The 15,409-nt window shown below is 39.0% G+C and overlaps 1 protein-coding gene across 15 annotated transcripts in view; it reads left to right on the forward strand.

Annotated features, from left to right (window-relative positions):
- Positions 1 to 15,409, forward strand: part of SORBS1 (sorbin and SH3 domain containing 1) — a 75,543-nt gene that overhangs the window by 30,425 nt on the left and 29,709 nt on the right. For 7 of the 15 annotated variants that reach the window (XM_017725902.1, XM_017725903.1, XM_017725906.1 and 4 more), the window contains 10 exons: positions 562 to 625; positions 1,756 to 1,830; positions 2,154 to 2,216; positions 5,921 to 5,968; positions 6,083 to 6,212; positions 8,162 to 8,276; positions 11,475 to 11,558; positions 13,768 to 13,782; positions 14,292 to 14,357; positions 14,933 to 15,034. In XM_017725902.1, coding sequence (XP_017581391.1) covers positions 562 to 625; positions 1,756 to 1,830; positions 2,154 to 2,216; positions 5,921 to 5,968; positions 6,083 to 6,212; positions 8,162 to 8,276; positions 11,475 to 11,558; positions 13,768 to 13,782; positions 14,292 to 14,357; positions 14,933 to 15,034 — 762 coding nt within the window. The remainder of the gene's footprint in view (positions 1 to 561; positions 626 to 1,755; positions 1,831 to 2,153; positions 2,217 to 5,920; positions 5,969 to 6,082; positions 6,213 to 8,161; positions 8,277 to 11,474; positions 11,559 to 13,767; positions 13,783 to 14,291; positions 14,358 to 14,932; positions 15,035 to 15,409) is intronic. The other 8 variants (XM_017725915.1, XM_017725912.1, XM_017725908.1 and 5 more) reach the window with 5 other exon arrangements.

Below are 15,409 nucleotides of genomic sequence, written 5' to 3' on the forward strand. Positions count from 1 at the left end.
CTTCTCACAGTATCTGAAAATTATGTTTTCTGCTCCTCTGTTTCCTTCCCATCTAGCAGCTAAAGGAGAGTTTTGTCTCATTTTAGCCATCTTAGAGGCAGATACCTCTTTTATATGTGGTTACGTTCATTCAGTGTTCAGAGGAAATTATGAAAAGAATTATTAACCTGTTCTTACCCCTAGTGTCTGGAATGACTTAAACACTCAATGTTTCTAACTGTCCACTGAATACTTAGGAAATTGATATGTATGACTAAAATAGGCAACATGTTTAATTTTAGATGTCAAACCAGATTAATATGCAAAACATTTCATACAATCTGCAGTTCTACAGAGGTTACAGCCTGCCTCTGCAAAGCTTGTTCATTATTAGTTACTTGAGTGAAACCTCATATGAGATGATATACCTGAGTGAAATAATTCATATTTTGGAATATTAATATCATACAGCTTTCACATAGCAGAGTGTAATTTTTTTTCAATGCTGGAAGATTTGGAATAACTTTGAAGGCTGGTAAAACCATTGTTGATTATTTCTACGTATATTTATTTTTCCAATAGAATACAGACAGATCAAAGGACTGGTACAAGACGATGTTCAAACAGATCCACAAGCTAAACAGAGGTACTGTAGCACAGATGGGTTTTTTTTACGTTAAAAGAACCACCTTGATGACATTTTGTTTCATTCATATGAAGAATTGTACTGAGTGTTAAATAAAAGCATTTTATGTTAATTAGTGTTTGCTCTGCACCACAGAACTCAACCAATGTATTTGAAATCTTTGAAGTCAATGGTGAGAGAACAGTGAAGTCCAAAGAAAGGTCTGAGTTGTTCTGAAAGGTGAACACGAAATCAAGTATACTATTTGAGACCAGAAAAGCCAATAATAATTTCATACTTGGAGAAAATAGGTCCCTGAACTCCAATTTTACCAGCTAACCCAACCCACACACTTTTAAAATACAGTAGGTTATCCCTGAAACATCTCTGTGCATAAGAGAAAACTTTTTATACTGTTAAGCTTTAGTATCTGCACAACAAAGCATGATTTGAAGTTCACTGAAACCAGTGGAAAGGTTTCCACTAATTTTTGGTGAATTCAAAATCTGAACTCTGCTTTTTCAAAACCCCTATCTTTCTCCTTTAAAAACCTAGAATTGTGGTGAGGACTTCCAAACGTTCTAGTGGTGCACTCTCAAGGGATTCCCACCTTGGCGCACTTCTATGCCTGACTGCTGATACATTCACATTTTTCTTCTGTGTGAGAAATGGCTGCAGTAGCATTTGCAAACTGAACCTTCTGAACAGCCTGACACGCAGGCAAGCGCAGCTCAGATCTGTGCTTCTGTAGCAAAATGTGGAGCATGCCAAACTGGAGCTGTATTTGCTGCTGCAGGCGCTGTCCTGATGAGCTTTATGCATAGATAAATGCTGTGCTGTAGCGGATGGAATGAGGAGGGGTTGAACTATTTCCTAATCCTGCTGCTCCTAACAGAGGTTCTTTAGCTCAGTTTGAGCCCATGCTCAGATGGAGGAGATGAGTTCGGTCCCCTTGGCTTCCAGGATCTCTCACAAGGCCCAGACATGCAAGGCAGCAATGAACAAAGACGCATTCTAGGTTGTGTCAAGCTAGAACATCAGCACGAGAGGGACTGTTCTGCAGTCAGCTTGAATGGATTCTTGGCTTGCCCTTCTTCCCCGTTAAATCTGTCCTCTCTGTTCTTTTTTGCAAATCATGTTCCTCTCCTTAGACAATCCTGAAGAAAACCCTTATTGCCCTACCTACATATTTCCTGAACTTCCTGAAATCCAGCAAAAAACTGAAGGTACCAGAAGTTCAGTCAGAGTATCTGTTGTCTTGTGCTTTGAGTTAACTGTACTGTAGTGCCCTAATAGTAACTAGATTCAGGTTCTAGCTCTCTGTTACACTGCCTGGAAATTCAGTTATGCCCAGTATACCTTCGTGTGTGATGCATAAAATAACTAAACCTTTGCTAATCTATTAATCTTTTTTTAAAGTCTGATACCATCTATCCTAGTGTTATTAAAGTAGGGAATAAAATCATATGGTGATAGAAGTTGGGGGATGAAGCATAACCTCCACTTCCTTGTGGATAGTCTCAAAATCCACTGCTTTTCTCTGCTGCAGAAGACAATCCTTATTCTCCTACATACCAGTTTCCTGCGTCTACTCCTAGTCCTATCTCTGAAGGTAATAGTAAAGGTCCATGTATATTTATCTGCACAAATGCTGCCTTATCCCTTTATTTTCTTCCCGGAGTTTTTTCTAGTTGCTGAGCATTATGCTGCCTCATAATGATTTGCTGCACTCTAAGCCTTGCCTTGACTGTATGATGCCTTTTTGGTTTTGCAGTGCTCCTCTGCCTTTGTAACTAGTATTTGACTAATGCTGCAAACTTGGGGTTTGCTTGGTTTTATGCGCTTATCAGTTGCGTGTGCAGTGATTATTTAACATGTCTAGATTGCTGACTTTTACATGTAAAGATATGGTTTAACTGAGATTTCTCCCCCTCCTTTCAAATCAATAAATTTTATTAATTATTTGCTTCTGGTTTTTAACATTAACATAGTATTAGGGCCAGATCCAGAATGTCACTGAAGCATATTGGTAAAAAGGCTGCTTGCTTCAGTGGGTTTTGGATCAGTCCCTCAGTGTAGTCTTTTAAAATAAAAATAACTTGGTAACATAGGTTCAGGGCTGGTCTTAGGTGCACTTGGCATATCTAGGCAAGGACAGAGTTTGGTCTCATCAGCACATCTTGCTACTTGAAATAACACTCTCTTTACCTTATCTCTTCATGTGCTCAGCAGATTCACTTAAACTTTGTATTCAAATCAGAATACTTTGCAGTCATATTTCAGGCATGGTGAAATAGCATCTGTTGCAGTGATAATTGTGTGACTGTGCAAAATACTTATATATGAGAAATACTGGAATCTGCTGCACACATTGGATGTACAGACATCTACCTGATTGGGAAGTTGTTGGTGACAGCCTTGTTGACCTGGTGCTTTGGTGACACTTTAGATCCTGCAATTTAGGAACTTGCCTACTTAGCCTGTGCCTCAAGCCAACCCTGGTGAGACTATTAATTAACCATTTTATTTAATGTTTGTTGTAAACATCTGGTGGGTATTGTGTAAGAAGAAAGCATATGCAATATGAGCTGATGCTTGAAGAAGGCAAGGAAACGTAAGGTGCATTTCATTGTTAAAATGAATGTGGATGAAGTGTCATACAGGTATCTAAGACACTTGATAACTTCCTGGTGAAACATACTAGGTGAAGGGTCCTGCCTTGCAAATCATAATGTAGGGTAAGTTATTTTCTCTTGGCAGAATGGTATGTGGGTATGGGTGAGAGAGAAACAGTTTCAGTAACTAATGGATAAAAGAGTTTTACAGAGAATATTTCATTGTTCATAATGAGGTTTGAAAATCTATTTTACTCATCTGGACTAACATAGTTTGCAAACCCAATGATGATAATATATTAAAGAGTCTGTTTTCCCATAAATGTTTCCTATGCATTTAGAAATGTGCATATGAAAGTAATTTGCTGGTTTATATAGTTGAAATTTTATTGGACCAAACACTAATTTTTATTCTCAATATATTGGGATACATTGCTCTAATATTTGCTTGGATTCTTTTCTTGAGAAGAAATACAAAATATTTGATGTTGAGTTGGAGGGGTTGGAGTACATGTGTCACCCCAAGACACGTGTTTAGAAAACATTTCAAAGATAGGTACTCAGTGGCAGTGTTTATATAGAGATGGGTTGGAGCCTCACTTTCATACAATTAATGTCAGAATGGATTGATGCATAAGATCTCCTAGAAACATCAGGATTTGTGCTCTCTTCAAAAATATATTCAGAGTTTCTAGAAACATACAGAATGTGTGCAATCCATGAAATGGAACCCAACCCTGCAGATTCTCTACCATCTAGAGGGAAACAGTCTCTCTTCTTTAAAGGAATCAGATTTTGAAGTTACAAGCTTGTGATTTTCTGCTCTGTGAAGAAGAGTCCCATAGATAGAATGCAGCTTTGAGAAACAGATGTTGTTTTAATGCTCAATGCTGATTTACTCTTTAACATTATCAAATCGTTCCAGATTTCTGTGTTTCAGTATTTCTTATGTAAAAAGGAAAGAAATGTAGACACTCTTCTTTATAAGATACTCAGAGACAAAACATACCTATTCTCCTCATTATTGTAGATATTAGAATATAAGAAATTGGAAAATAGCAATTATCTGAAGTGAATTTTTTATTGTATGGTTTTCTTGTTTGAATGATGAGCTATAATGAATATTGATATTTCTCATCAAGTAAGTAAATAAAACTATTTCTTATTGCTTACCAGCACTAAATAAGATTATTAGAGGTGAATGGCTGTGAAGGTAGTTCTAGACATTTATTCATCTGTATTTTTAGGGACTGCTGAGAGTTTTATGATTTACCAAGTGTTTTTCTATCTGAATAAACCAAATATATATTTAAGAATAACGTCATTTTTGTCAGCAATTCAGTGTAATATATTTGGTTTGTGTCATTAAGGTTTAAAATACGGAAATTGGCCTGAAAATTGACCTTTGCTTTTTCTTAACCTGAAGGTTATGATAAGCATACCAAGAATCAATAATCATCTTTTTGGAACTTTAACCTTCTAATTCATTCACCAAGAGAACTAAAGCGGATAGGCTAGAAGTTTAGACTTCCCTGAGTCTTCCTGAAAGGCTTGATGAAGGCTTGACTGCAACTTCAGGTCAGCTGTGTTAGCCAGGTTGTTTTTTTCCACCAGATGAGATTGGCTGTAGTATCTGATCGGTGTCCTTGAGAGAAAATTTGGAAATTGTTTCAACCTGTTGATTGGCATCACTAAATTCACATAACACTTTCTTTAAAGAGTTTTTTAATCTAGTTTATTCCAGCTTCGTCTTCTTTGTTTTTCTGTCTTTTTCTCTGTCACATTTAGTAGCTTCCTTGCAGAGGTGTTAGTAATACTTTTGCTTACAAATCCCTTTGCAGTCACAGCATCACAGAATATGCTGAGTTGGAAGGGACCCACAAGGATTATCAAAGTCCAACTCCTGGCCCTGCACAGGACATTCCCAAGAGTCACATAATGCCTGAGAGCATTGTCCAAACATTTCCTGAGCTCTGTCAGGCTGGTGCTGTGACCAATTCCCTGGGGAGCTGTTCCAGTGCCCAATCACCCTCTGGGTGAAGAAGATTTTTCTTATATCCAACCTAAATCTCCCCTGACTGAACTTGATCGGTGTCTGCCCCTCCTCTTCCCCTTACAAGGAAGTTGTAACTGCAGTGAGGTTTCCCCTCAGTCTCCTCCTGTCCAGGCTGAACAGACCAAGTTACTTCAGCTGCTCTTCATACGGCTTTCCCCCAAGGGCCTTCACCACCTTCATTGCCCTCCTTTGGATGCTGTCTAATAGCTAAATACAAAAATCATATGTGATTGGCAGCAGGACTCCTCAGCTCAATTATTGTGTTTAGCACCTAATGAGTTATTTTAATCATAGACTATGGCTTTTGGATTCTCTATCTCTCAGCTTTTGATAAAGTGGATCTATTAACCCTTGATATAGAGGAGTTTTATGATAAAAAGGGATTATTTTCGAAAGTTCTTTGAGAGCCTTGAGAAAGGTATTAGTGTAAGTAGTATATTAATATTTATATCTAATCTAGGAAATATTTTCAAATGCAATTTAAACCTCATTGGAATTTTATTTTTTAGGATACTCTCCCTGAGGTAAGTATTGGGCATATCACTCAAATTATTGTCAATGCATTAGTAGAAGAAATTAAAGGGTCTCTCCTGCTTCTTCTTCGGGGATTTCTCAACTCCCTTGCAAAATGCTTTTGTCTTTCAGATGAAGATTCTGATTCATACTCTCCTCGTTATTCCTATTCTGAGGACAGTAAGTAATTCACATTTCTTGTTTAATTTGTCAAACAGAAAGGGCATGTAAAGCATGTATTTATTTGTCTCCTATCCAGTTCACCAATATTCCTATATGTGATTTATCCTACAGGCAGAACCCAGCTTTCTGTTCCCCGCTCCAAGAGTGAGATGGACAATATTGATTCAGAGAAGGTTGTGAAGAGGTCTGCCACTTTGCCACTGCCAAACCGTACTTCATCACTGAAATCAAGCCCAGAAAGGTGACCTGAACTAAGTTGTATATGGATCAGTTCTGGAAGAATATCTGAAAGCTGCCAATGGGAAGGGGATAAAAGTGGAAGCCTTAGGTCCACAACTCCAGTTAAACTCTTTTGGAAGTTGAATGTGTAGTTTTTGCTCTGAGTCTTTTACTAGGCAGCAGTGAACTCCTTCATTGTCACAGCCCAGTCCCTCATTCTGTCTGTCTTTTTTATGAGGCCTCACACAGTCTGTTGCATAGTCTCCTGCCTGGGTGAGGAGTGTTTCCTTGGGTATCGTGTCTATACAGTGCCTACCACATAGGCACAGTGGAGACTCTTGGCTCAGTGTGACACTGTAAAGGCCTCAGAATACAAACAAGTAGTGATAATTATAGAGAAGCAAAATTTAGATTTGTGTTGAACCTTGGTAAAAAACTTTGTTACGTTTTCCATCTCTGAGCAGTCTTACCCACGTGAACTTTATTGGAAGTAGGTTCTAGTCAGCAGTGTCATTTCTGATCTTTAGGATTACTTCCCTCCTCATTTTTTGCTTTATTACCATGTATTTTAAACCTCTTTGTAACAGTAAAAATGCATTTACCAAATGAAGGAAAAGCAGAATGACCAAATAAAATTTTATGTCCTGCTGCATTTTCCCAGCTGCTCTTAGTGTTTTTCACTTGCTGCCTCAAATGAGCAATGCTGTAATTTGAGATTGATGCTTTAGCGAGCACCTGAGGTCACTGGATCAGGAGACAAAGTTTATTGATAGAATGTGTCTTCCTTATGTAGGAATTGAAGGCATTCGTGTATTTGTTCTCTGAGAAAACTCTTGCAACTGAAAGGATTACCATAATTAATGCTTCCTATTATCTAGTGGCAAGCCAGTGCCTCACCAGAATTTTCTCTGTGGTTGAAGTCTTAAGCAATCAAGTTATTCTGGACAGCAAAGTTCATTCTTGTTGAAATTTGTACACTGTTTGTATGCCAATCATTTTGACTGTCATCTTGCCTTACTTTAGATAGAAAAAAAAATTAAATTGGTCGTCTCTGTCTCTCCTCAGCCAGTGGAGAGAGTTTAGGCAGCTCAGTGGTTTGTTTCTACCCTAACCAGATCAGAAGGGTAAGGGAGAGGAAACCTGGAGCAGCAGTTTCAGATAGATGCTTCACTTTTGTTTGGTGAATTCTGCGTGAGATCAATCAACATACACATTGCCCATCAAAGAGAACATGCCAAGAGCAAAATCAGAATTAGTTCATCATCTTAAAAGGGCTGCTTTCTGGGCTTTTTGGAGAGCATTTGTTATTCTGCATGAGGTGTTTGATTATACCAATTTTCAGAGCAGCAGGACCTTGTAGGATATGGACCCTGAATGTTTTGTGGCTGTTGTTGTTTGAACTGTGCTGGTATAGGCATTGCACAAAATAGTGATTTGGATATGTTAATGGACTGTTCTTAGCCATCTTAAGATAGAGCAGCCTGAGATAATTCTTTCATGTCTCTAGGAGAAACCTCCTCTTGGAATCCAGAGTGCCCTCAGAATCCAGAGCAGTGGTAGTCAGGTAATCAGTGATGTGGCTAAAAGGCAGAAGTTTAGCAAAAGGAATTTAACCTACCTTCTGCCCAAAGTTGGGACATGTTCATATTTGTGAGTTAAGCCCATCATTAAGCTGTTTCCAGTGAGGAAAGATACAGAAGCCTGGAAGTTTACTGAAAGTTCTTAGAATAACCCCCCTCTGCTCCAATTGTTTCAGCAGCTGAGCTGTATCAAACTCTGCCTGCAACAGATAAACAAGTAGGTGTCCAGACCCCAATCTGAACTGTTCCTCTTGTAGCAGTCTCCTTTCCTGGGTTAAGGAAAAGTACCCTGATTAAACCATGATTAATGGGGTAAAGCATCTGTCAAAATGGAGTGTTTGTCTCCAAAGAAACCGCAGTATTTTGGGTTAATTGATTTTTGTTTCCTCAGGACTGACTGGGAGCCTCCAGACAAGAAGGTGGACACCAGAAAATACCGTGCAGAACCCAGGAGCATTTATGACTATCAGCCAGGGAAGTCCTCCGTTCTGAACAACGAAAAGATGGTAATGTTTGATTTATCCTAGTTTGTGGCTTTATCCTGTGATTATGAAATACTCTCTTAATGCTGGTGTGGTTCTATTTGGATGGGATTCCTTATGCTTACATTGCAGTGCTCATGTGATGTATTTTGAAAACTGTTCTGCATAACTTCCTAACATTTTTGTTCTCTCTAAAGCAAGGTGCAGGGGGATTGAGAGGCTTCTTTCCTTTTGGACATGTTGTTTTCCGTGTTAAGTATGGATCACTAACCCTAGTTTTTAATCCATGTTTGACACTGTGACCTGTTCAGCAGCTGTTTTGCCAGCTGTACTTTTTCTAGGACACAGCATTAGCTGATGCAGGAGGGTTGAAGGCATTATGCAACAGAGAAGGCAGGTTCAGTTTCTATGTTCCTCTGATGCTTTAAACACTGAACTAGTTTTTAGAGTGCCTTTAGTGTGCCTCCATGGATGCCTCTGAGGTGCGCATTAGGATATGGCCATCTTCCCTGGGCTGCTTTTTTCCTCAGCTGGATCTCACCACTTCTGTGGCAGAGGTGGCAGGACTGAATGTGAGCTCCCCAGCTATGGTGGAATGTAACCTGCAGTATTAAGTGAGCTGTTACCAATTTCAGTCGTTGGTTTTCAGTTAGTAAGTAATTTCAATTAGTAAGCAGTGCTGTGAATTGTGACAGCTGGGGACATACGAAAGTCTCTTTCTGCAGCCTTGGCTGAGAATACTTGACAAGGGACCGGGCAGAGAGATGATGCTAACCTCATCAGCTGGTCCTGTATAAATCACCACAGGTGTCCTTCCATGGTGCACATGTGACACTGAAACTGCTAGAAAATACTGAACGATGTCAGTACTGTATAACAAACGATAGTGCATAAAGATATAATTGTTCTATAAAGGCATTAATTTGAAGGATTCAATTAGAAATGCGAATTGCAGTGAGTTTCCAAATGTAAACTGGACTTTGTGCCTTAACAGCTCAGACATTGATCCATGCATGGAGTAGATAAAGGAATGCTCCTGAAAAACCTGCCAAGGATTTTACACAAGAGTGAATAGCAATTTAAATCAATAGAAATGTAAGAATCAAGTCTGTTGTGGGACCTGATGCTTCTCCTTAGTATTTTGGTGGGTTTTCTTTTTTCCTTCCAAGTGTAATCAAGGTCCATCACTTTTTGAAGATCCTGCAACCAACTTCTTTTCACACCCGTGTCCCTTCACTGACTTCAACAAGGTTGCTCCTGATGGGAGCACGATCCTAGTGCCTATTGCAATGGGCGGTGGATGACTCCCTCTTGATACTACTGGGCGTTGGCTCAGCCCATTAGAGAAGTGCCAGTGAGGAGTGGTTTGAACATGGTATGACACCTCCATTCCTGCAGTCCATCCTGGAGCCAGATTTCTGCTGACTTAAACATCAATTTTGTCTCACGGTAAACAGACAAGATTAAAACCTGTGGCAAAAGGCCGGCTTCATCTGTGTACTTAAACATTTGCAAAAGGTCTGTCATCACCAGTGGCACTGTCTACGTGTTCAGGCTTCATCAGGTACTAAATTGAGCTGTGGAATCAGAGTCTAAAAGCCACAAGCAGAACCATCATCAGCATAATTGGAAAAGATTGTATGTACAGAACTCATCAAAACCAAGACAGAAGTGATAGCTGTGTTACTTCCAATGTTATTTTAAGAGCTTTAATTTAAAGCCACAGACCAGAGAAGAAAGGTCTTGAAGTAGTAGCTTCACAGTCTCCATCAGTCTCATTAAATATAACAGTGATATAGTGGTTAGTGACTACATCTTTCAGGGAGGTGCCAGAGTTTTGAGTATCTCCTGGTAATCACACCTACAGCTGTGACTATCAGAATCCCAACCCAAAACCATTTCAGAGCAATGAATAGCTTCCTGTTGACATCAGTGGACATTGTTTTAAAGTAAACACAGTTACATAAGATGAGTGCTTTTAGCTGGAATGCAGTAAATAAAAAATAGATGTATTGATTCTTTCGTGCCTTTAAGAAATAGTCAAATCATTCTCCAGGCCATCAGGCATTAAACATGATGTAACTATTTATCTTGCATTGCCTCTCATTCAGCATTGATCCTGAGCTCTTTTCCTAGAGCTTTTTTTTTGTGATGCTAATGGCTATGGCAGCATCTGGGACATCCAAGTCCAGCACTGTTGTCAACTGCCTCAGTAACCCCACCACAAAACGATTTCCCTGAGGATACTGTGCGTCTGTGTGGCTCCTTCCTCCTTGTGATGGAGCACTTGGGATCACACTGGCACAGCAGACATAACGTGTTTATATTTTTAATGCACTGAGATCCTCTCTGTCTTATACTAGGTATATTGAAATGCAAGAATTAGCTAGATATCTTTTGGGGATTGGTACCTCAGAAGCTTTAGCAATGGACTTTTATTCTCTTACCTCATTATCAGTATTTTCAAACAGCTACAACTATTTCAGTTTTTTTTTTGCATTGAAACAGATGGTATGAATGACAGGGAATTTCCTTTTCAGCTGTACTGTTTTCTGTCCTGTCTGATTTTCCTTCATTATAGTTTTGTCTGATACTCTAACATTTATTTGTGAAGAAACATGTAATATTGTCGCTCTATCCATCTTTCAGAGATCTTTCAGGGTGCACTCTCTCTGACATGTGTCTTGTATGATTTAGAAAACCACCTTCCGCTCTGTTTGCAGTGTATAGAACAGGGTTTCTCACATGTTCATGTGCTGTTAAAGATGCAGTATTTGAATCAGGTCTCACTGAGTCTCTCTTTCTTTTTTTTTAACCAATTGAAGATTAATAAAAGTAAAGTTCATGCAGCTTTGGACTTGATGGAAGTGTCTGACTGTACGACAGAGGGACTGCTTGACTACCAGCTCTTCCATTCAGTCTCTCTGTGACTCTGGGCAAGCTGCATAATCTCTCTCTCTACGTGGGTCTCCTGACCTGTAAAATGCAATTCATTCATATTCATGTTGCTCACAATGATGCTACTAGGCTTAGCTGATGTTTGCAAAGCAGTTCATGGCCTTTATGAGAGACATGCTATAGAAATTCCAAATTATAAGACTAAATATCTACATTTTAGAATGGAAGTCATGAGATCTGCATCTCTAACAGTCCCTTTCCGTGTATTCTTTGCATAATGTTATCCTTCTCTTTCTTCCATTCCCCTATCACCAATTCCTTTAGACTCGGGATATAAGCCCAGAAGAGATAGATTTAAAGAATGAACCTTGGTATAAATTCTTTTCGGAATTGGAGTTTGGGAAACCGGTAAGTTTGATAGTTGCAATGACCAATGAAGTCAACCTGCCTTTTTTTTTTTTTTTTTTTTTTTTTTTATGATTGTCACATCTCTTTCCTAGGCCCTAAATCTGAAACAGCTGCCTTACTCATTTAAAGATGTGATTGTACATAATGTCATCCTGGTACTAATATAAAGCAGCTGTTCTATGGCCACTTTTAGTGTTTTGAAGCCATTTACAAACATTCCCCACCTTCCAGCACTATGTATCAACAAGGTAATATTTTTTCACACACCGTAGTTCAAACTGCATTTTTGTTGTTGCTGTTAGAAATAATATCTTGTTGTCATTCTTAAAAGTCCTTATTCAAAGCCATTATTCTCCCTCTGCCTGACAAGATCTAGGATGGCTGATAGGTAGCTTTAAGTCAAGGAGAATTATTTATTCCTGTCCCTGGCTTGTAAACTGTAGGTCAGTGATTTCTAGCAGTCCCTAAACAGATCCTGTTTCCTGCTTATTTCCTTATGCATGTAGCTGCCCATTGCATAAAATGGGGAGCATTAGTCTGTGTTGGACAGCCCTTGCCCTTCCCTGAAACCAAAGGAGTCTGAGAACAATGTTCTTTCTTTTCAAATGGAGCTGTGTTGCTATGTGTGGAAAGAAGGAAAAAAAAAAAGCCTTGATTTCCTCTCTGGAAGAAGATGAACTAAAGCTTAATTATTCAATAGGACAAAGAACATTTTGATGGAGGGAACACATCAGTGGTCATGGCTACTGGAAAAAAATGTGACTTTAAAGCATGTAATGGACTGGTTCTTACTGATTAAAGACTGTTAACTTAGTTCTTAAATACTGTTTAATAAGCTACTGTTACTTCACCAGAGGGTCAGTATCAGCCTCTCACATGTATTCAAGCATAGTGATGGTTTGTCATTTCTGCTTTCCCCTTGAGGTCAGTAGTCAAATGCCCATGCACACAATTTTTGAGTGCTGCTGAGATTCCATGTGTGTACAACAAAACAGAAATATGTTTTAAGGTTTAGTACTGTCTTCAAAGGCAACTGCACATGGACACTAGAGACCAAGTTTCCTTTAAATCTAGTCTTTGTTCTGACAGAAGTGACAAAGTTCCTCTGCACAGAATGTAGCTACCTGGAGTTGTGTGCTCAGTCTGATCACATCATACAAATAGCATAATTTTTGCTGAAAAACAAGCATGTACAGTGGTTGAGTAGTCCAGTCTTTCATAGAAAACTATGGACCTTCCATCCTAAGCTAAAGAAGGAGTTTCAGCAGTGGTTTGAGATGACCCCTCCTAATGTTTAGGCAGTAAAAGTCAGATAAATCTCACCTCACTGAGGTTGTAAGTGTTGTCAGTATAAGGATTTGACTCCTTAAAATTTGCCGTGAGTTATCCACAGTGTCATGTTTCCATAGTGAGAAGAAACCTGTTTATCTTTGCTGCCGTGTAATTAATAGCCATCTGCTTTTGCAATGAGTGAAGGTTTGTCATCTCTGTGGTCCTTTGAGTTAGTGTGAGTTAATGGAAAAATGTGTCAAAGAAAGGAGACCATTTATGCCCTTGGTTCTTTCTACATATGGGGGTATACCTGTTCTTTAAAAGTGTGGATTTGTGCTTTTAGTCATGGAGCCTTGGCCTCATTCCAGAAGAGGGTATCTCAGGGCAATCTGTCTCGTGTTCAGCAGAGCATCTGTTCTGGTGACAAGTTCCCGACCTTGCTCAGGGCACTTTTGTTAAGTGCTGCTCTCTTATGGCTTGCCTTGAACTTGGTCCAGTTCCAAAGCTGTGCGGCTCCCCAAGAACTATGCCAGTTCCTGAATGCGGAACTCCATAAACAGTGCTTTGGTGTCCGGCACTTGAATTCAGGATGCCATCTCAGACTTTTATAGCTGGCAAAGCCTTCTCTGAGCTTCATTGCCACAGCCCAAAGAACATGCTTTTTGTAGCTTTGCTCACTCCAGTCATGGGAGTCCAGTCCGGTCTTTCACTCTGAATAATCCTGCCTGATATTTACATGTGCATCCAAACAGAAAAAAATCCATTTTGAAATCGGCACTTTCAGCTGTAGGATGAACTTTAAATAACCAGTTCCCAAACTTTCTTGTGTCCCACTCTGTCCACCAAAAATCCTCACAAACCAACGCCCAAACCAGTAACATAAAAAATAACAACTCTGCATTCTCATTGCCCCACAATGCCACCTCTGGAAAATCAGCCATTTGTTCACATGGTATGTATTCATACTCTGATGGGTGTGAGAAAGATTTTCCCTTTTCTTTATCAAAGAACATTGTTTTACCCTTTCCTTTTGAAAAGAAGAATGAGCAAAACAAATGCTTTTTATGACTGCGTGGTTTCCCCCCCCATTTTGTTTTTTTGGTTTTTTTTTTTTAAGAATGCTTTAACCAATATCTGTGGGCTCCCTCTAGAGAGTCCAAAATCCCTTAGAGCACCGTGCAAAAAAAAATTTCTGAAAGCATTACTGAAAACAGTCCCTTCCACACTGCATGTATATTCCCTTTTGCCCCCCATGATTTCTTGATATTTATGCTATAGCAGATTTATCCCTCCTTCTCTCTCTCTTTCTCTGTTGTGGTTTGTTGTTATTTTATAATTTCTTTTCAGTGTTGATGCAAATTCCCTGTTGTATTTCCCCTCTGTTCTAATCCAATTTCCATATTCTCTGTGATGTCTTTCCTTATCTTCATTTCCTCATTTCCTTCCTCTGCTTTCCATCAGCCTCCAAAAAAGATTTGGGATTATACTCCTGGAGATTGCTCTATCCTTACTAGAGAGGATAGAAAGGTAATTGTGTCTCACGTACGTTGTACTACAGCATCTAGTGCGTATATATGTGTGTATGTGGTTTTCTTTTTTTTTTTCTTGTAGCATTGCTTGGGTTTTGTGTGCTTGTGAGTGATTTTTTTTTTTTTTTTTAATTGGGCTTGAGCTCATTAGCCTAACAATTAAGTAGCTGGTAAATTCATTAAATAAACAGTTCTTAAATCATAATCAGCCATAATTTAGAGTGGTTGTTTTGCTATCTTGACTTGCAATGATAATTATACTAACAGCATATTGCATATTGTTACAGTATCTTTTTTTTTTTTCTTTACAGGTGGGTTTTATAACTTTATGGTTTGTAGAAATAGATTCTAGCAGGCCTGTGCATCTCTTGATTTGAATGTTAATTGCCTAAAACTATTTCCTCTATAATGATTGAAACATGATTATTACTAGTGATTTTCTGTGTATTGTCCATACCACCTTCCTCTTTTTTCAATTAAAAGGCTCTCTTTTTTTTTTCAAAATTAACATTCCTTTGGTTTCCCCTAACCCTAAGCATTGTTTTCCCATTCTTCTTCTCCTTCTTTAACCAGAGTGATCTAGAAAAAGACCTCTACCTCTACCAGACTGAGTTAGAGGCAGATTTAGAAAAAATGGAGAAGCTTTATAAAGCACCACATAAAAAGCCACAGAAGGTATTTCCTATTCTTTTCATGCTGCCAATCCCTGTTTCCAAACTCTCTGCTCTAATCTATTCACTGCTGGATGATTATTAAATGAGGTTGGGATAAATAATGGTTCTGAGTGTTCTGACTGCATGGCTTGCTGTGTTGCTGTCAGAAATAATAGAATGTGATGCTGAGAATCCAGCTTGAAATCCATTTCAGATACAATGATTTCCTCTCTCACCCACCACCACATTCGCTTTCAGCTGCCCCCACCCCCATCCCAGTCCCTGTTTCAGGTTTAGAGTTCAGTGTCTGCAAAAAAACCCCCTCTCTATTTTTCACATGAATAGGCAGCAGCAGCAATCAGCTTAAAATTCTTGGTTGGCATGTCACGTCATCATC

This window comes from Corvus brachyrhynchos, unplaced genomic scaffold (genome assembly GCF_000691975.1).
Source record: "Corvus brachyrhynchos isolate BGI_N302 unplaced genomic scaffold, ASM69197v1 scaffold61, whole genome shotgun sequence".
In the NCBI taxonomy this organism is placed as follows: domain Eukaryota; kingdom Metazoa; phylum Chordata; class Aves; order Passeriformes; family Corvidae; genus Corvus; species Corvus brachyrhynchos.